At 39.7% G+C, this 22,708-nt stretch overlaps 1 protein-coding gene across 3 annotated transcripts in view; it reads right to left on the bottom strand.

The window, feature by feature from the left end:
- The window catches only part of NRP1 (neuropilin 1), a 113,292-nt gene that overhangs the window by 27,514 nt on the left and 63,070 nt on the right, over positions 1-22,708 (bottom strand). For all 3 annotated transcript variants that reach the window (XM_056483508.1, XM_056483506.1, XM_056483505.1), the window contains exons 8-10: positions 5,919-6,074; positions 3,136-3,280; positions 1,383-1,714 (exon numbers count right to left, since the gene is read on the bottom strand). In XM_056483508.1, coding sequence (XP_056339483.1) covers positions 1,383-1,714; positions 3,136-3,280; positions 5,919-6,074 — 633 coding nt within the window. The remainder of the gene's footprint in view (positions 1-1,382; positions 1,715-3,135; positions 3,281-5,918; positions 6,075-22,708) is intronic.

The raw sequence follows: 22,708 nt of genomic DNA on the forward strand, positions 1-22,708 counted from the left end.
CAGTGTAGAAGTACATGTCAAAACAACATCTATTTTAGAAAGAAAATGGTAAGATCCCATTGTTGATTTACACTCTCTTCACACTTTATGATGAAGTCAAAACTCATGGTAACAAGAGAAAGGAGATGACTGCAAAGGCTGAATCCGTTTAGTTTTAATCCCCCAAACAAATGATGAAAAGTGAGAAAATGCAGACATATTCAGTGAGATTAAAACAGGAGAGAATGAAGTCCAATATTTACCAAATGTGCCTGGAAAAGCTACATCCATGGGCCCACTCAGCTTTTCCTTTAAGGAAACACAGGTTCCTCCAATGGATGAGTCTATACAGCAAAACAGCTTTTACATCTAATTTTCAAACTAACACAGATGAGATATGGAGCAATTTCCAGGACTCCCATCTGCCAAGCACCACAATGATTTGCCTTTTGAGGGCACATTTTGGTATATGATTCCCTGGTCATCTCAGTACTACAGCACCAATTTGTGAGCAGGGCTGCATACCTACTCATTTCCTCAAGGAACTGGGTAGGAGGACTAAGAAAGAGTTGTGCCTTTTGAGACAAAACTGCACTTTGTAAGCAGTGATAGCAAAATGAGATGGAAGACTTCAATGGGATTTGGTATAAATAGAAGTGCAATTTAGTCCCTGAAATGCATACATCCAAAGACAAATCAAAACAGATACATTCCTAAAAACTCTTCTGGACCATAATAATTTTCTTTTCTTTGGAATCTAACCCAGCAATTCATTTGGCCCTCCTCTGGAAATGTGTTCCCAAGCAACCTCCAAGATGCTTCCCTTGTGACACACATCTCACTTGGGCTGGGATAACATGGCAAAAACTTCATTGCTTTCTTTTGGAGGGACTTGGATCAGATCATTACAGAAAGCCTCTGAAACTCTCAAAGCAATCTACAGGCAGTTGAGAAATACAGGGGATACCCCACTGAGCTGAATAACATCATTCTCCTTCTATAGCTCTGACAGAAAAGAAGCAATTAAATTAAATTTGTCTCAAATAAATTTGTTTACTGTCAGGTTTAGAGTTTGGCTTTTTAGACTAGATTTTAAATCCCATTTCATGGGATTTAGCAGTAAATTGTGGGCCACAGAGGCATCAATGTTGCCAGGAGCCAAGCCTGAGCTGGCTGTTGAATAAGCAAAACTTTCTGCCAGAGAGGCAAATGTCCTAAGGCCAGCTCTTGCCCTCAGGCATGGGACAGCTCCCACAGCATTCCTTCAGATTCCTTGGAATCCTCTTGCTTGGCTTCACCCCAGCTGTGTGCCTTTTCCAAGATCAGACAGAGATGTGTACAAATGGAATGCAAACTTTCTTTTTAAACTCAACTTTTCCTTAGTGCAGAGTTTTCACCCTTACCTTTATCTTTTTCTTGCTGGAATCCATGATCATTTTCCAATCTGATCCATTGTTGCTGTAGCCAATTTTGAATTTTTTCATGAACACTTTGTTTTCTCGGTGCTTGCCTCCTTGGACAATTATGCCCCTCACTATTTTTTCCTCACCAAGGTCTATTTGAAGCCATTCATTTGTGTATGGATGAGTTGTTGGTGGCAGAGCCCAACCTGAACGGCTCGTTATAAGACGAGCATTTTCTGGAATCCAGTTTCGATCCACTTGAGTAGATGCAGTAATCTGGGAGTCAGGAATAAGGCCAGACACCATACCCAGCATCCCAGAACAAGGATAATCTGCAGAGAAAAATTATCCAAATAAATTAAATAGTTATTCTGAACAAGCACCAAAACCGAAATAGGACATGTCAGTCAATTCAACTATCATAACTAGTTACTTATTTATTTCTTATATTCAAAATAATCCATTGGATTTGTATAAAATTTTCATTTGTTCAAACTTGCACATCCTAGTTTTAGCAGGAAGTACCAAAATACCACAAGTATTTTTGGCTTGGTGGGAACCAAAAGGATCAGAAAATCCTATTCTATTCTTGTTTTCTATTCTTCTTACTAAGGCAAAGGGTGCAGGGTCATCTGAATTTGTGAATATTTCCTCAGAGAAAACTTCTAAAACCAGCCAAAATCTGTTTGAAGATGCCTAATATTGATGGCATTGGAAATGGAAATCTTCATACATTAAAAGATAATTTATTGTTGCATGTGGGGTTTTCCTAATGAATTTCTTTAATCTCTCAGACTTTTTCAGGTGATATAGAAGCTAAATAGTTGCTTCTTTTCTAATCCTAGATAAAAATAAATTAGAACTACCTGCTAATAAGGAATGAAGAATTCTAATATAGAATGTAGCAGTAGTTCTGATTACCTATATCTAATCTGAAAAGATTTCATAGAATGACTTGGAATTCTCTAACAAAGTAATCAGTAATCTTATTTTCCTGCTGTATGGAAACTAGTTCCAAGAAACATTTTCAAGACTAAAGAAACACCTTAAGAGAAAAAAAATATCCCTAGAGCTATTAAAAATTAGTGCCTTTTAACTGTATTAAATGCTAAAAAATGTGCTAGAAAAATTAGTTTTCTAAAGTCTAATAAATCATGAACATTTTCTTTCAACTGTGAGTTGTATTTTTACTTTACAGCTAAAGACACTTCCACTGAGTATAAATTATAGAAAACCTAAAACTGTAAAAAAGATATTTCTAAAACATTTCTGTCAGGTAACTGTGATACAAAGGAATTACATTACAATACTGATCATGGCTGGGAACTTGACTTCAAACACCATTACTTGCACAGGCTTCAGATCTAAGTGTTTGTACCTTGCAATCCTTTTAAACCTAGTCATGTATGTTTGTTCCTTGAGAAACCTGCTGAGAAGTACCTATGAATAGCAGACATAAGGGACTGGAGGGTTAAAAAGGAAAAATAAGGTGGGAATTTGCAAAATATCTGTGTATCTCAGGAATTTTGTTGTAAAGGGATTGCAATAAAAGTAATTAAAACTAAAATATAGTGTCAGAAAAATATTCAGATAACACTGGATGTTTGGGTTTTGGTGTTTTAATGTCGTTTTTTAACATTTCTACATTCAGATCATGGTAGAAATCACGATCATGAATTTTATTCATAAAAATAAATACCACAGCATAGGCACAAAAAATTCCCCTGATTTCATAATCTTTCCCAAGACCTACCTGTTATCTTGCAGCCATACACTTCAAACCTCAGTGAAACTCCATTTTCCCAAGACACAGGTCGGATTCGCACAAACCGTGTCAGAACTGGTTTGGCAAAGGCTCTGTAAACAACATCAGTGGGATTGCTATTCCCTTGGAACACCTTTGTGTGGAAAGAAAAAGTATATATCTGTTAGGCTTTCACTTAAATGGTGATTATAATCCTGTGTTTTTCACAGATAGTTATGACATGAGGTCTAACCAGGGTTGGTTGTGGGGGCTGATACAAAAGACTTGCATGGGAAACTATTTCATTAATCTCCTAACACAATTTTTTACAGACAGGTTTGCTTTCCTTGGGGAGGGAAAATGATGATGTAAGGTGTTCAATGATACTAAAAGAGTTGTTTCTAATGCCAGATCTACAGGCAGGAATGACAAACACTGGTCTTTGTCCCCCAACAACTTCTGTGTTCTGGAAGAATCCCCCAATGCCCCACTAGAACAGTTTTATTTCTTGTACACTCATAGAATGATGCAAAAAGCTCAAGCTCAAATTAAAGATTTGCATTTTAATTAGACCACTCCTATATGGAGTTATGATAAAAACATGTATTATTTTGCTGACCTTGGGCTTAAGATATTTAAGGTGTATTGTGCAAACTTTGCTTTGTTAGCCTCCTGTTTTCAAATCCTTTTCAACAGGTTCTCAGAATTTCTTTCTCCTTGCATATTGAAATTGAAGTCTATTTAAAATCTGTATAGCAGGCTCCAAGATTTTCCCTGCATCCCCTGAGGCTGGCAGTCAAATTAGATGAACAATGAGACTTCCACCAGAAGCACATGACTGTGCTGTGCTTTCATGTGGAGGATCCTGCAGACACACTCCTTCCTAGCCCAGCTGAAACCTTGCAATGTTCCAGTCCAAAGAAGGTGATTCAGCTTCCTGCTCCTTCCTCACATAGAGGGGACCAATTTCCTGTTGTTTTCCATGGATGCAGACCCCTCTCCTTTTATGGGAGATTCTCCCATTTCTTACACACACTGTCCAACTTTCCTGTTTGTTCCTTACAGTAGCTGCATTAATTTGGAGCAGAGGCCAACAACACATAGCTGTCAGCTCATAAGGCTCAGTTACTTCTCAAGTAATTTAAGATAAGAGATTCATATCTAGTAAGAGATTTTTAATGGAACTTTTTTTTTTCTGTGAGGACCTGCTGTAGTTTTCTCAAAGTTCATATCTGACAGAGAAAAGGAGTCTTTTTTAAAAGTACACAGATTCTTATGTGCAACACTGGTGTATGGCTGCCTTGAGACCTGTAGCTGCAAACTTTTAATTTGAATTAAAATATCTGGTACGGAGACTGGTTTCTTGTCTTGATCAACAGCAAAATATTACCATTTTTTAGAAAACCAATTTTTTAAATGAACTTTTTGTGCAAGTGACACAGGTTTAGGAAATGTTCTCACTAATTAAGGAGAGCATGTGCAAGAGAAACTAATGTAAAATACACTTTTGGAGAGTTTACAAACTGAAGCTGGTAATGAAAATCAGGCATGGTCTGATTTTGAAAGAAGCATTTGTTCAGATTACAGGATCCAGAGCCAGGAAACCCTGTGTCTCATACCAGCCACTGTGCTGACTCCTCTTGTGACTTTGGGCAAGTCAATAATTGTATCTTTATATACATCACTGTACAGTGCCCACATTGTGTCATTTGACTTTCAGAACTTCCAGTAAAACCAGAAGGATAATACCTGTCAGAGAGAAGCTTTCAGTATTCATTTTGTATTATTTTCCAAAGTGCTTCAAAAAGCAAGATGTATTTGCTAAACACTGCTGCCACATTGATTAGATAAATGTAGTGGACTTGGCATAGCACTTACAGACGAGTCAGGGACAAACCAGTAACCAAATATTTAGAGCTAGATAGGGTTACACTGATAGAGTTTGATATTGCCCAGCTCTTCTGTGTCTTTACAGAAGGGTCACAAAAAAGCTTCTTTTGAAGGGAGGTACCACAAAACTTTTCCAATTGCATCAGTCCCTGGCAGCCCCCGGGGATGCTGCTCTCAGGCACATCCTGAGTGAGGTGGGAAGGGAGGCACAGCCTCACTGGGGCTATTCATGTGAGAGCTGGAGCAGAACTGACTTCTCAGTAATGAGCTTTATGCTCACAGTAGCGGATAATGACAATTTTTCTTATGAGTGTCTAAAGCTGTTTCATTGGGAGGTCACAGAGAGCAAATCGGCTGATAAATGGAAAAGTGATAAAAATCTATAAGGATGGAAAGATGAGCCTAATCATCTGTCTGCATGACCCCCATCACTGAGATACTTGGAAGTCTAACAAACCACTAATCACTTGCTGGCAGTCCTGCATGGCCGTGCACAGGGAGCTGAGGCACTGACACATTGCATATCCAGAGCTCACTGCAGATAATGGACAGACACATTTTTTGAAAAGTTCTGCATAATGCTTTTCTCAAGGTCACATAGAAAATCTCTGAGAAACAGGGAAACAGCAGAACAGCCCAGGAAAAGGACACAAAATGACTCTAATTATGATAAGTTCTATAGATAGGGCATCACCTTACACCATTTTCAGCTGCTTTAGGCTTTGCATAAACAATTTCTGTGGCCCATTACTACTGAGACATAAGCTGGCATTTGGCTCTGGGAAATAGTGCTGATCAACCTGACCAAAGCTTTTTCCTCTTTTTAAAATAGATGACATCAACTAAACAGTTCAACAGACTATTTCTCAGCTGAAGAGAGATAAAAAAAGAAAAAAACTTACAACAGGCTTGTTTCCCTCCTTCAGTGTAATCCAGTCCTCTCCATTGGAGCTGACATCTACACGGTATGTTTTCAGATAATATTCTTTCTTTGTTTCTTTTGAGATGGCTCCTTGGGTCCCAATTCCAGAAACAAAGCGAAGAAGGCCCAGGTCTACCTGTGGCAGAGAATAATTTGGAATGTGAGGACAATCAGTTCAGAGCATAACAACATTGCAGCAGTGGCACCCTCTCTACCTCACCCCGTCTTCCAAAAATAATAAGGATTTCATAAAAATCAAACTGCAAATATTGTTGACAATATCATAGACACAATCTCCTCTTTTGTAATCAGTGTCATCACAGAAGATGGGAATATTTGCCTTATTAGCCAGGAATGTTATTCACACACCAGAGAATTCTCTTTCCTCTGCGAGGGAGGAACCAGAGACACCATCAGTGCGGGTGGGAACCACCAGACTGCAGAGGAGTTAGTAGAGAAATTCCTCGAGGACCAGTCTGCTGAACAGCCTACTTAATACTTTCATTAAGCACTTGCATAGATGCTAATGAAATTCCCTAAGGACACTGAGCTGCAAGGTGTGGTCAGCACAGAGGAGACTCATGCAAATAGCTGCAAATGGGCACAAAACTTTGTCACAATCAGGTTGGTGACCACAGTTCTGAAACCTCTGCCATTTCCTTATAGTCCATTTTTAGACATGACAACAAACCAATTAAAATCTAATTCTTCACTCTCTTCTTCTGCAGCTAGAGCCTTCTCTTTGTTTCCTAAAGCAGGTAATTTAATTTCAGTATAAAATGACACTATTCACAAAATATTAATCAGTGTAATTTAACTTCAGTAGTCCAGAGTTTAGTAGGATAATAATAGGTTGAATTAACCCTTCTCTGGTGAATGGCCCTGTGAATGTCCCAGGCTTTTTCATTATTTCCAAAGTACATAGGATAAAGAATGTCCCACAGGCATCCTTTTTCCTGGATATATGTCATATATCCAAAGGCACTGGATAAATCAGCATTCTCTCTCAAAAGGCTGAAGGAAGCACTATTGAGGACAGTGTCTGCTCTCTCAGTGCCCATGTCATATGCAAGGCATTTTGGAGCTCTCCAACACAAGAATAGCAGCCTTGTGTGTGACAGATAGAACTGGCTTTCAGGGCAAAGCCCCTGCCCCAGTTTGGAAGGCCCATAAAGTCTATATGTAACATTTTAGCCCCTGTCTTCAGGGGTGAAATACTGCAACATTTTGTTTTTGTGTGATAAAGAAATTTCAGTCTTAAAAAATAAAAAAATAAATAAATAAATAAATAAAAAATCCCAGCGCCACCTCACAAAAACAATCAAGTGATTTAAAGTAACTGGAGAGTCTCAGATGTTAGATTGTTGCAATCTGAAAGTTAATGGGGGAATCTGGGCATCATTGCTCAGAGCAATCTCAGCTTAACTTCAAATGCTCTCCAAGCTGTACTCTGCTGATTGTAAAGTGTGCTGCACTGAGTTATGTCCAATACCACATTCACTTCCAGGCTGAAGTGCACTTGAAAATCTGGAAGTCTGAGGGAGCGCAGAGCTAAGTTATTTAAATGATCTGCTTCTCTTACAATTTGAAACAGCTCTTCAGTTTTGAAATGATTAGGGTCCCAAGCCTGTACCATTCCAACTGATTTGAAATTATTCTAGTAGAGGCTTTTTAATATACAGTAAGTACTTCATTGTGAATAAAGTCAAGCAATGGTCTACTACAAGAGTTCTAGGTATTTGAAGCCAAGTTAAAATTTAACATTGGTGGCTTAGGGAGATTTGATTATTTGATGCCTGGCTTAACAATTGCTACCAGTCACTGACCATTCAGGCCCCAGGCTTGTCCTGTCTGCAAACTTCAGGCCCCCAAATTTTGCTTGGTCCCAGCTGGGATTCAATACAGCTTCTTAACTCCAGGGCACTGAATATCCTACAGCATCCATCTTACTGCCCAGGATTAAGTCCCAAACATACAACAGATACAGACATGTACTTTCATGCCTAAAACCTGGTAGAGCTCTTTCACTGGGAGAGAGGGAGACTCTGAGAGGATTTCTGATTTATTGGCTATAAGTAAGGAAGGAAAGGCAACCTCATTAGCCCTCCTGGCTCCAGTAACTGAGAAAACACATCACTGGAGGAAGGAGGGCTCTCTTTGTTAGGGAACACATCTCTTCACATAGATGTGCTCTCTCTTCAGGTCAGCAAATCTTTATGTGCTCTTGAAAACTGGAACTATGTCAACAGTAGTCCTCTCCTGGAGTGCCTGGAGTCTGACAGCTCAGGTGCTCAGGACAGCTTTAAACCCCTTGCAAAAGCAAGCTGTGACCCCAGACCTGCTGCATGCCAGGGGCTGTTTGCCCACAACCTGATAGAGGAGAGAAGAATAACATTTCTCCATTGGTGTTTTGTGAGAAAGAAGCAGTGCAAACAAGAAAGGTGAGATTAAACAGCAGAGAAGCAGAAGGATCTCTTGGAATTTTTAGTACTAGCTCTGTGTCAGTGAAAAGGTCCAGGAGAGAGCTAGGGCTTAAGGCATTTACTTCCCATTGACAGTTCTGTGCAGTGGCCTCTGGAGGGGAACTGCTCCTCTCCAGGTGCATGCAAACAGAATTGCAACGCTGTGCACCCCTCTGTGGTGCCTAAATATGTTTGCAAATTAAGTTCTAAATGTAGCAATCTTCTCTAAGTAAGGTGATAGAAATTAATTACGTAGAAGACTACCTCGGAAACTGCATGACACATTTCAAAGGGCTGCTAAGCTCCCCCTCACTAATCACTTTGTGATGCGTTTTGTTTTTGTTCCAATGTTTTTTGAAACTTTGCTTTCCATAAAATGCAAAAAGTTGTCCATAAAACACGGATTCTAAATGTCACTGGGACTGCTCAGAATTGAAGTTCAACCATATCAATTGCTAGTAGCAGCTGGAACCTGAAGGCACCAGAGTGTAGCTCTGATAAGACACAGCTCTTCTCTATTTTTCCCAGGAAAATCAGTGCAGAGGGTAATAGCTCTGGAACAGCTGTGTCACCAGACAGGAATTGTTTTGCATCTTGAAGGCTTATGTCTGAAGAGCCCACCTCTGTGAATAAGTTCCAGTCAACCCAGTATGTCCTCTCCAAGAAGTCTCCAAGTGTTAACATGACCAGAGGTAACCCATTCTTCTCAGCTGCAGGCTACTCCAGCTATGATTGTAATATAAGTCTTTAATAACTAGCTTTTTGTTTTGGCCTTCCTGGTCCTTTTTGTTTCAAGAACTTGTGTTTCATGTTAGAATGACTGTGAAGAGATGTGGTGTTGAAATATGGTACTTTTGAAGATGAACATCAAATGCATTTCCCTGCAATTATTTGACATTTAACGTTCTGCACATATGATAAACAAACATCTGGTATTTATTTTAGAAAATGCAAGCAATTTTGTAAGTTATTGCAAGCCTTATGGCTGTGATCTGAGATAGGCAGCTGTCTCCAAACCTGAAATCTTCACATTTCCTTTTCATGACCAGAGTTTCAGCTTTGACTAACGGCAGCATGTTTCAAGTTCTTTTTTTTTTCCAAATTTTCACTTTCATTCAGATTAAGAAGCATATCTCTCTTGGAAAATTATGCTTAAGGGCCTTATCTGAAAACACAGCCTTTGATAGTTGCCTGTGCTGCAAGGTGAACATCTTTATTTGAAAATGCAAGTCTGGGAGCAGACTTGCCTATAGAAATGGGCCCCTAACTTACAAAAACTGAGGAGAATCTCAAGTCTGTATTTTTTTTTCCAAGGAGAGAAATGTTCATGATTTTTTCAAAAAAGTCTCACTTGTTCCTATTTCTAAAATAAATTTATTTCCTACAGAAGCATATTGTGAGGCACTAGCTGCTTCTACATATGAATTATTCCTTTCTATTTATTTCACATCTCCTAGCATTCACGAGAAATATTCTTATTGGTGCATTGCTGTCTCCAAAAAATGCAGGTGGGTGATATATTTTTAAGACAGAGATATGCAAGTGGAGGCATACACATTTTATTTGAGACCAGTTAAGGAGAAGGAAAAAAATAACATTTAGCTGTGCACAATGCTTCCCACAGCAAATCTGAGCAAGCTGCTGGATAAAGAATGACACACAACTACACGGCTTGAAATTAATATTGCTGCTTCCTGTCGTCATACATAACTAGGTTGTAGCATGGAAGAGCTTCTCTTCAGAATGAAAATCTATCTGCCTTGTTAAATAAAATACAGTCATTGAGGGAGCTGTAGCAAGGGAGCAGTTTTGCCAGCTCTTAACACTCCTACTGTAGGTCTGTTCAACAGCCTGAGAAAATAAAGTACTGAGTGCTGGAGTTTGATTAACAACAGGAAGCTTTTTGTTGTGGGCATCTCTTGTGGCTTGAAAAGCTGTACAATCCATCACTTGACACAACATACCAAAGAAAATATTTTTAGAGAGCCGTGTCACTTCCCTAGATAGCATACAGTGCTCTGAGTCAGATTAACTGTTGTGATGCTTCACTGTTCTGTCAAATATTTAATTAAGCAAGAGTTGATCTATTTTCTTAACACTGCTGTGGATTTGGCCAATCATGCTTTCTCATGAGGTGTATACAACTATGACTTAATTCCTTAATTTCTTAGATTGTAATGCTAAGTAAAAATGGGACAGGCTCCAGCAGAAATTCTGAGAATAGTCTAATTAATTTGGTTGGGAAATTACTTCCAAAAGTCTTCATTCTTGAAATGAGTAGTCATTATAAGAACACAATTCCTTGATTAATGACAGGTTGTAAATATTCATCCTGGATTTAAGTGAAAATAGTTAAGACTGTAAACTACCTCCAAAATTTGTGTCAAACTCCCAGTGATACTTATGGCAGCTCCATAAAGAAAGTGGGGAGAAAATATTGCTCTTATTAAGATCTCTCCTGAGTCACTGAAGTCTTTCTCATTGACCTTGACAGCAACGTCCTGGAAGCCCCAAAAGGAAAGCAGCTATTCTCATGCTCAGCTTGTAGTCCCCAGTCAGCATGTTGTACTAACTGATGCTCATGTGACTTGGCAAAAATGGGGAAGCATGGAAGAAGAGATGAGCAAACATTCAAGCCAAAGACATAGGAATTCTTGGCAACAAAAGGGAAATGAATCTTTCTTTAGCAGCTGAAATATATATTCCTCACAATCCTTACCTTCTGCTAAAATCCCTTTCTGCAGAAGAAAAATACCTCAGTGTAAAGATTGCCCCAACTGAAAACAAAGAATAGAGGATGCTATCAAGTTGGTCACAGGATTGAGTACAGTAGCTTTTCTCAGAAGCAGATCAGACAGTTTCTATAGAAAAAAATTTAGGATAATGGTGAAAAAGTATGACTGATAAACATAAGAGAACTTTAGTCATCATCATGAGGCCGGTTAAAGAAGGGAAAGATGCAGAAAGCATAAGAAAAATGAAATCCAGAAACATAAAGGAAAAAGAAAAGACAAGAAAAGAATAAAAGAAAAAGCTTCTGTCTCTGACAGAGAAAAGATAATGCTTGTGTGGGCTGTGTTGCATCTGGATTCATGGCACATTCTCCCACTCTTATGTTAATTTTTTTTGCATAAATCAGAAGCAACTAATTAAAAAAGAAATATTTAATTCTGACATGTTCTTTGAACTGGTGTTCCATCTGGTTCTGTTTGAATAGTAAAATCTGCTGTAGTCATAAAAATTGGCAAGCAGCACTCTGGTAAAGAGAAACAAAAGAGACTCAGTACAGCAGGTTAATACACTAGCATTTTAACTGGAGACATTTCCAGAACTCAGCAAACCAAATCGCTCCAGTATGGAAACTATAAAGATCAGATGTGAAAGAGAAATGCTGAGAGGGGGCCAGGAGAGGCACTGCCACCAGTGTGACCCTTGGGGTGTGAGTCCTTGTAGGAGCCTGGCTCAGCAAGGGCAGTGCCCTGCTCCCCAAAACTCTGGGGTGAGAGTCCTTGCCTGGCTCAGCAAGGGCAGTGCCCTGCTCCCCAAAACTCTGGGGTGTGAGTCCTTGCCTGGCTCAACAGGGGCAGTGCCCTGCTCCCCAAAACTCTGGGGTGTGAGTCCTTGCCTGGCTCAGCAAGGGCAGTGCCCTGCTCCCCAAAACTCTGGGGTGAGAGTCCTTGCCTGGCTCAGCAAGGGCAGTGCCCTGCTCCCCAAAACTCTGGGGTGTGAGTCCTTGCAGGAGCCTGGCTCTGCTCCCTGAGAGGGTGAAATGCATCCAGGCACATGCAGGGACAGGGAATGATCCCCCTGCTACTCATTTGCAAGCTGCACCTCACAGCATTCATGTGGGGCTTTGATGCAATGCCATCTTTATTCAGAAGACTCAGAAAATACCTTTTTCCTAATTTATTTTTCTTACTTGAACACTATTTAAAACCTGAACACCAAGATACAATAAACTCTGATAACAAAGGGAGGAAAATGTAATCGTATTGGGTTTTCTATAGACTCTGGGATCTAAGCAATCAGCATCTTATGCCATTCAAATCCTCTCTGTAGCAATGGAGAGAAAGGCTGATTAACTCCCAGTGCTTTAGAAAAAGATTGTTTTACATCTTGCAGGAACATATCTTGCTGTGAAATATTACTTCTTTAAAATGAAAACCTTTGCTTCAGCACTACATTAACTTGCAAATGGATAACCTAAGACATGTACAATGACTTGGTCAAAAAAAAGGAGGAATGTGAATGGCCCCTTTCTCCAGCTAAGATACTTAGGAACCCTTGCTGAGCAATAAATGAGTCAGGAACGTAATACTTTTAATTAACGTTTTCTGAATACTTATTTGTAATTTACATTTAATTTTAAACCTGAGCTTAATCCTCTGATCTGGAATGAAGACAACTATTTAGTGCAGTTTGAATGTGACCTTCCCTGGTTTGTGTTAGAAACTATAGAAAAGGGAAACTCTATAGCAATACTTGCAGAACCACTCTTTTCTGGCAGAAGGACATAATTGTAGGACTTTCTTTTCCCTAAGTGTACTGAGCAACTAATGCACAAATGGGAAACAAGTAATCCAAAGCTTCTCTCTCAGACTTCTTCACATGCGAATAACCAGACTTTGGGTGGAAAAAAATGAATTTTGCCTATTAAGTTATTTTGTTGTTTTTTTTTTTTTATGCCAGCTGCTGTCCTGTCAAAATCAGAGGGTACAGGTAGAAGGGCTTGATTTATAATTGTGGCATTTTGAGTATAAGTACAATACTACATGTGTAAACACACAGTAAAAACTTCTCCTTCCTGTTTCACAGCATACCTATGCTAATGGTAGGGAGCTGCTAAGCAAGGGATGATTTACTGTGCAAAATGAAACCTCTCCTGTCTCAGACAGCACACCTTGATGGCACTGATAGATCTGACTGTGCAAGCACTGTGTTCAGTGTCAGTTCCACTGAAATAACTGGAATTTACTACACTCAGATATTTTTGAGAGTTCAGACTTTGGGCTTTCTGTAAAAAATCACAGCAAAACGAGGAAAAAGTGCCAGTGTCTGTGGTATAATACTTTTTTAAGCCTAATTTCACTGGAATAAGCATACAACCTTTGTAACATGGAAATACAGGTATTTTCTTTTGATCAGCTTTCTCATCTTGGAAAATCGGCAGAGTCTCTTTAAATCAGTCATTCATCCACAGGAGTCTGCATTCATTTATTCTCTGTTAAATGGAACTGTCAGTTTTGTTGCATCAAAATTCGATTTTCTATTTCATACACATTGTATATGATGATTTTAATTTACTGCTGGGTCACTGAGCAAGTCACTGCTTTTTTAAAATATGAATTTCTTCTACCTTCTAGAAAAAAGTCAGGTGGATACAGTTAGACAGTGTGGTGAGGGTGCTGTAAATGTCTGGTGAAAAATGAGAGACAGACTGCACATGCAAAGATTATTTCACATTTTTTGCTGTGTCCCTCACAGCTCTGAGGAAATGAACACATGTAGATTAAATACTTCTGAGGCTGTGATTTGGAAGACCCACTGAGAGTGGTGCTCTGGTCTTGTGCTGGAGGAGGAAGTGGGACAGCAGAAGGGATGGCACAGGTTACTGACTAGCAAGACAACTTCCCCCAGGTGCTAAAGCAAACCAGGGAGACTGGCTTACCCCAGCCCAGTCCTTCCCTCAGCAAAGCATGCTCAAAATTCAGGCAGGAGGATTTCATTTCCAGGGTTTCTTTGGCCAGATTATGGTGCCTGGTTTTTGTACCCCCACTCTACCTATCTAAAAGTTACTCTATCTGCAGTTATGTAAAGAGAAAAGCTATTGGTTTTTAAGTGCTGTGGACTTTAAAAATAAACACAGGATGTATTTTCTTAGTTAAGCATATCATGAAAGGGGGGAACCCTCCTATGGGCAGCTAATTTTTGAGGCCTGATAACATTTAAAAATTATTCTGTGCTACATTAACCCTTCAGTCCATAGCTGAAGTTATTAGTATTTGCATTGGAGAAGAACCTGCTCCTGTGTCTGTTATGGCTGAAAGACACTTTAATCTTTAGTGAAATAACCTGTAACCTAAATACAACCAGTTAAAATATACAGTTAATATATATGGTTTAATATGTTTTATTTTATTAATATGGTTTATTAATATTAATATGGTTTAATAAGGACAGATTGATCCTTTCATCATCTTCAAGAGGATCAACACCAGAAATGAGTTTAGCCTGAAGTGTTCAACACAGAATGCTGCAAGGAAGAGAAAGAGCAGACTGCACAGGTACAGCTGGTTGGTGAAGCTCTGTGTGAACAGTACTTCCCTGATGAGAAGCCAGTTGTGCCTGAAAACAGAGGAACCAAATCTCAGTTTCATGTTTCAACTGTATTTTCTGTGCTAGCAGCTTTTGTTTACCAGTCAGCTTTGGAGGTTATTCAGCCTTTTTAAAGGCTTTTTTTGAAACCTTAAATGAAAACATTAGAGGCAAAGACAAAATGAAATTAAGTGTTTCCTTTTTGAAAGATGCTTTTTTTTTTTCCTTTTTCCTGCGGAGGCAAGAAGACAAATTGCTTTCTGAAGTGCAGGTATTTACCACTTGGAAGAAATCTCATTTATCCTTCCACTCTACCTATTTTGCTACTGCTGTGAAAATGTCACCTAATGGGCAGAACAGAATTGAACTGGGACAGAAAAGCAGGATGACACAAGGACAGGGGAGGTAAATAATAGCTCAGCAACCGAAAATCTGGAGCATGGATGCTGTGATGGGGAAGGGCCCATAGGACTCATGAACTCTACAGCTTCATACTACTGGAAAGAGTGAATAAAAATGCATAATCATCTGTGCAAAGCACTCAGCAGCACACCTCTCATCTCCAGCCCAGGGTAGCCCCGTGAGAACAGAGACCTTTAGCTCAGTAATAACTCTGCTTATTATAACACACCTCAGCTGTGTGTCAGCCCAGGCTCTGCTCCTCGCCACTGCCCTTAGTCACTGAACTCCCAGCCCTGAGCTGTACCTCACCTTCAGTCTGACACCTGCCTCGTCTCGTAGATTAATTTATTTCTGCCAGACTCAGAAAAATCTCCCTCTGAGATAGCTTCCTTTACATCTGCAGAAGGTCTTGCCTGGGCTGTTGGCTCAGATGTGTGCAAGGCTGCCTTGGCCCCCACAGGGTCTGCAAACCATCTGGGAGGGAGCTCCCCTACCCAGCAGAACGGCACAAACAACTGATTTCTTGGCCTGATGGCAGCTCCAAACCCAGCAAACTGTAACAAATATTTTGAGTCAAGCCAAACATGTGAACCATTGAATGGAAAAAAATAAAAACAAAAACAAAAGAGAGAGAAGAACCACTTTGTACAGAGTAAGTGGATTTAATTTCTGCGAAATAAAGAAGAACAAGATGTGATTCAAAAATCCCAAAACAAAAACGAAACAAAACAAGCCTGTGGTGGTTAGTTTAAAACTAGTTTTAGTTTTGATTTAAAGATTTTAATTTCTTTGCTTCCAGGAACCAACGAGTGAAAGTGAAACAAATTTACAGAATTATTTTAGTAGTTGCTGAATCAGTGCTTTTGGTGGACACATTTTTAATTCACTATCTCAGCTCCAAAGGGCCATCTGTCTTGCAGCCATTGAGGGGATGTAGGGCTGGACTGGGAAGAGGATGCATAGGTAATTACAGAGCTACATACAAGCTACTGAGATCTCTGCATAATGGATCCCCTGAAAAAACTGAAACTATTATAATGATTAGGCTGGCAGTGGAGGCTTGGAGGGGCTCTGCTTCTGCTGCTCCTCCGTATGTTGCACTCAGGATTGCTTGAAGCCACACAGGATTCCTCTCTGTATTAGGCCTGATGTTGAAACATGTCAGAGGGAGGTAGAGAGGATTTTCTTCTAAACTGCATTTTGCACCTGCACTTCTGGAGCAATAAGGCTGCCAATGGTTTTGCACAGTTCTCTGAGCATCTCTTCAGCCTCCCCAGAGTGATAAATCTATGGCTGAGAACTTTCTGGTACTAAAATAGCTCTTAAAGCACTTTGAATAATCAAAAAACCTTCAGACTTTGTAGGGCCCTTTTATTTTTCCCTCTCCCTCTAGTCTAATTTCAGTACTTGCCTTTGTGAAACTCTACCATTTATTCCCATGTCACAGTAAATAAAGGTATGAATGTATCCTGCTGGGTCAATTAACCCCGGTTCTGCACTGTGTCACAGTCTGTGCTGGCTGTGATTTCCAGAAAGGAATATTCTTTTGTCATTCTTTGCCCATGTGCAAAGCATGTTAAGACTGCTAAGATAACTGTAACACTTTTTCACACAAAGCTAACTCTGCTTTTTGTGATTTCTGGAGTGCAGTTATGAACTGTAAAATGACATGAACCAAATTCATGACTTGTAATCTAAAGTGGTAGAGAAGACAAAGGACTGACAGTTTTTGTGCTTTAATGTCAGTGTGCTCCCTAATGATGGGCAAGCCCCACCACAAAGCCTTGAACTCCAGCTCTCAGGCAGTCCTTCAAAGGCCAGGAGAACTGGGAGGCTGAGATTTCCTGGTTTTCATGTTATTCTATGCTGTAATATGCTGCACTTCACTTCTGTACCAAGCTCCAAAAGAAACAGAAATAATAATAAAAATAACAGGCATTGTTGACTAGAACATCCATGAGTTTTTCTGTGAAATATTTAGACAAGCTTGGTGGGTAAAGTCAGCCTAAACAGCTGCCTGATGTAAGACTAAACCTGTTAATGAAACAAATGTGCTGTGCAGCAGCAAATATAAATACTGACTATGTTTTTAAGTGAATACCTGATAAGGAAATCAGCTATGACACAGATGAAAGGTCGAGACACCAAATGATGAACTGCAATTATTTTCAGAAGTGAGATGGAAATAAATCAGTATTAATCTATATACCAGCCCACATCAGTGATGCATGCTTCTGGGTTTCGCTTACAAAGGAGCAAATAATGAAGAATGTAGGTTAAAAACTAAAGGAATGAAGACAAATGTGGAAGGCAAATTCCATCTCAGAGTTCCTTCTCAGTTCTGTGAAGTAGTGTATACAGAGAAATGTTTTAAATCAATGGGAGTATATTTTCCTTGCACAGCAGAATTAGTGTTAAATAAACAACTGATATTTCAATCAGTGAAGGCAAGAGGGATCTCCCAGGCTGTTTTTTGAGGAGACCTGTTGTTACCTCTCTGGCCTTTCTCCAGACTCCTGAATGCTGCAAGAAGCAGAGGGAGAATTTTGCAACCAGATCAGCTGACATTCCCAGGGCTGACTGGTCTAGAGGTCTGGAATTACTGCAGGGGTTGTGGGTGCCAAAGGCATGGGCAGGCAGTGAGATAGAGACTGGCAGGCAGAGGCCAGAGGGAGCAGACCAAGCTTCTGTGCTCCCTGGGCCAGCCCCTGAGTCTGGAGGTTTACACAGGGTATCAGGTCTGTGTCCTGCTGAAAAACCCAGCAGCAAAAATTTGGGCTGGATTAGCTGGATTTATGTCATATTAGCCAGAACACACTATAAGGAGTTCATCTTAGAGTATGGCCCTATGACAGCTGCAGAATGGCAGATAATGCTGAATTCAGAGCATAATGTCTACTTCTGTTAACCCCCTGTTAACCTTTTCGAACAAATTTGAACTGAGTGTTTTTATATCAGACTAGTGCTTTTTGGTTTATGGGTGCAAAGTTTTGATCTGATATCAGGATTCTCAAAGCTGGATTTATGGTTTTGTCCCACCCCAGGCATAATGTGAACTGAAATCTCATGTTATTAACAAACACTTTTTGGTCTGTGGGTAAGCTGGAGAACTCACTCACTGTTACAGGATGAGAGAAAAATTGTACCACCCAAAACTCTCATCCAGCTTGGTGGGAGTGCAAAGATTTGTGTTACATGCATTAGAAGAAACGTTTAGATGGAAAACACACAGATCCTGCATTTAAAGTACCCAGAAAGTGCTGCTCCTTGTGGGTTTGAAAACACAGCCCATGATGAGGATTGATAGCAGCAGGGGTTCCCAGTGACCCTGGCAATAGGCAATCAGTCTCCCCTCCACGCCACACACGGGGTTCCAGGTGTCTGTGGCTGACACCTCTCCTGTGGGAGCTCCTCGGGATCTCCCTGCTCCTGCCCTGGGGCTGCTGGCCACAGCACTGGGGCATCCCTGAGCCAGAAGGTCGTGCCATGCATGATGGCCCGTGGCTCCTTCTCAAAGGACTGAGAAATAAGATGCAAAGAGACCCCTAAGTATAAAGATTTTGCATGTTATTGTTTCAGATAAGTGTAAATGTAACTGCTTTCTTAAACGCGAGCATTAAATCTACTCTGTAAAAACACAATTACTGCTGCCATGGCAGGCATCAGTTGTCCCTTTTGAAGGAATGCCTTGAAAATGCAATCATAAAATCCCTGTGCATTATGGATTTCATTAACATTGTACTCCCCTAGGATTCCCAACTGCACAATAACAGGAGTTCTTTAAATTTTAAATACCACAGACAGGAACAATTTCACCAAAACCAGATGTGAAACCCTTGCATGGGCCTTCTTACTGGTTCTAAGTACTGAAACTGGCTGGTAATTGATACCTATTAACATGTTTGTTGTTCAGATTACAGAAATGGAAACACTATACTATTTTTCCTGTCAAAGGATACGTTAATGAGGGACAACGACTTACATTGCAATGGCAGTTCCCTGCTCTTGATTAAATTAAAGGGCTGGTTTTATTTTTTGTTTTAGATTATGCTGTTTCAAACTGAAGGGCAGTCAAGTGTGTGAAACATAAGTGCAATAAACAAGTAGGCTGAGCTTAAGGTTGAGATGCTAATAACATCCCATATAACAATAAACTGCCTTCATGCATATTTTTTGGCCCTTGTTCCCTCATGCATATCTTTATTCCATTCATATTGGAAAATTCACAGACTTATTAATGTGTTTTTAAAGAAGAAATTCAATCTAGAGTGATTCTGTTTCTGATTAAGGAATCACTCCAAAGCTCATGTTAGCTGAGCAATTTTCAAAGTGTGTTTGAGGGTAAAAATAAAATGGAGAAAGTACAGTGCAGACTTACGTGTGACTGCACTATGGCTATTTAGAATCTGAGCTTTGACATTGATTTTCAAACACCTAAGGAAAGGAAGGGAGGGAAAGGCAACTTTCACTTAAGAGATCCCTGTAAGCAGGTGGCACTGAGATGGACTCAGGAGTTCATACCTGTCAGCCACAAAGGAGCAATCTAGTTTTCCCACAAATGAATGGGCTTCAGGTCCACAGATGGAACTCATGCAAAACCATTATTAACAACAAGCCAACACTATTTCCTAATTATTTTCATCAAAATGGTCCAAAAGACTTCAACAGCTCAAAGGAGACAATAATATCTCATGCCCTCTAGACGTCCTCTGTAGATACCAATCTCCTTTGGCTGATACTCAGTGAGGTTTTCTGTTTCTTTTGTCTTAACAAAAGCATTAACCTTGAAGGGAGAGGCAAAAGGAAGGGAAAGGAGAACTGTAATATTTCCCCTATACAAAAAAACCCCAACACACTGAGGAAATTAATATTTGGAGCTGAGTTTTGAAGCTGTTCTGCCCATGTATGACTGTACATAGCTCATATATATGCCCTAGTTGCATATGCACATTAGCAGCTCAAAGGCAGATATCACTATTTAACCAGCTGCACTGTTTGTGCAGGTATGGAAACCTGCAATTATGAAAAAATAAATGATTAAATGATATACACAAAACTTTTGTCTCTCAGAAATTTTCTATAGGCAGAAATTTTCACTTTGAAAGTTCTAAGTTCAGCATTGCTGTATCCTTCAGCTTTGTTTTTTTGCTGTTGAATATCTTCTAGTGCTCTGCACTGTGCAGTAAAAACCAATTTATGCTGCACTGCACAAAAGCAAATACTTCACACAAATGACTAGTTTACAATAGCATGCACAACAAAGCAGAACAAAGTGACCTCAGTCCTTCACATACAAGTGCCTTCCTCCTTTTTATAAAATATTACAATTTTTTCCCTAGGTAATTTCAGAGTACTTTATCAGTTACATGTCCTTGGTTGCTTGTCTGTAAGCTCTTATGGAGATGAACATCTGTTCCCAGGGATATTTGTACAGAGGAAACAGAGGACTTCAATATTTTACCCAGACACAAATTCACAACATGCACTTACTGCCTTTGTAGAAGATGGCAGTTCATATGCACAAGGACCCTCTTACTGCAGTTTCTGATGGTCTGAAGCCCTTAGCACCCATCTCAAGATTGTCAATTAACAGGAAAACATTTAGAACACAGATGGAAATTTGAATTATCAATGTCAGTATAGAATTAATTCACAATAAAAAAAGCACAAGAATTATCTGAGCCAAAGATGTGTTAAGGTGTTGTACCTTGGGAAAGGGGATGATATACTGAATTTCTGAACTAGCTCAGTTTCTTGATAGAAACTACTTAGCAGTTCTTCTGCAGCATGTGCAAAGCATCTCTACTCAACACAATGAATCTTCAAGCAGGACTTTGTAGGCTCAGTCCTGCCCACAGGACACAGCCACAGCCCAGTTGCTCTGTGATGAAGTATGCCTTGGGGATGCTGGTGCCTCCACATGGGCCCTGGGCAGTGAAGGAGATGTTCAAGGGATTGCTCAGAAACAAAAAATGGTTTGTGCTGCTTTGTCCAGACCAGGAGCTGGGTGAAGTAGAGGAGAGCTGTGGCATGAGCAGCACAACATGCAAATAACCACCAAATTCTGGGAGGATGTGGTAGCTAGAGGCAGCAAAAAACTGCTAAAAATTATTCTCAGTGGTTGTTTCACTGAGCACCCTGGTTTATAGCAGGAGGAACAGGAGGCCTGAGGCACCCTGAGTTGTTTTAAGCATAAAACCTGAAGTAGTTGGAATTCTGTTATGTGTCTGTTATTAAAGAAGTTTATGGTCAAAAGAAGTCCTTTGAAATTTTTTCTCAGAAAGATCTAGTTCTAAGTGAAAGGATTAAGATATATATATAGGTAATATATAGGGATGTAGTTATCACAACTTAATATTAAGTTAATAAGCACAGAGAACACATGAATGATATTTGACTGACTCTCTTGTTTTGATTATCTGGTCATAAATGTGCAAGTGACAGCAGAAAAGAAGGAAACAAAGGAAAAGTGGCAGCCCTCTGAGCACATGAAACACACGGAATTTGATTCTGATGCATTCCACCCTTTTTCCATGTGCATTCCATGGATTGCAAGCAGCAATGATTAATAACAAGCCTTGCACTTAGATAAGGCTGAGGAGATTTTAATGTTTATTCCTAAGTAATGAAAGAGGATCAACAGGTTTTTTTTTTGGGTTTTTTTTTGCCACTCTCAAGTCTGATTTGGCTGAGCTCTGAAGAGCTCAGGATGCACAGGGGCCCCCAAGCAGGACACCTGAGAGTCCCGTTGTGTGCCAGGGATCAGAAATGAAAGATTTCCCCCTCTTTCTTCCTTTTACTAACTACTACTCAACATGTTTTTGAGCCTTCTTGCAGACATCAAACCTCACAGGAAACATGAGTGTGAACATTTGTATGAAAGGCTAATAAGGCATTGTTTTTATATGTCAGTTAGTAATTTCCTATAGAAAATAATAGAAGCAGGAGGAATGTTTTAAATCTACAAGTTTTCAATATTAGTAATATAGATATAATATGCTTAAGCACTTCTCTTAGCTTCTGCCAACAGAAACAGAATTTAGGTTTCAGGTAAGTAGTATAAGTCAACTTAAAATTGAGGAAAATCAGTGGTTTTTAGAATCATTCTATCAATACTTTGCCTGCTAGTATAGTTTTTTGTACACAGTAATTGATATGAATAATCTGAACCTGTTCAGGAGTTATGCACCATTCAGCTATGAACCTGATAATATATAACAAACAACAAGCTGAAAGAGACTCAATCTTCATGTAACAAATGTTTGCAGGATTTCTCCCACGTTAACAGAGCAAAGCTGAGGCAGCCCATCTTGGTAATGAATGTTGTGTTTAAGGATGTGGAAGAATAGGCACCAGACAGAGACCATTGAACTCATCCTGTGAGTAACACATTCTAGAAGGGACATGGGTCTTCTGAGGTGAAATCTGAGTGCATGAAAACACCACATTGTGTTAATGCTTAACAGTAATCAGCTAAAGACACAGCACATGCTCGGTTTTCTGGGACATTCCACTTTAAGTGCATGTTAAACTAATATTGACTTTTCCACTAAACCAAAATCTCTGTTATTTGTGCCCAGAAGACTGCAAA

The sequence above is a fragment of the Oenanthe melanoleuca genome, chromosome 2, assembly GCF_029582105.1.
Source record: "Oenanthe melanoleuca isolate GR-GAL-2019-014 chromosome 2, OMel1.0, whole genome shotgun sequence".
Classification (NCBI taxonomy): Eukaryota; Metazoa; Chordata; class Aves; order Passeriformes; family Muscicapidae; genus Oenanthe; species Oenanthe melanoleuca.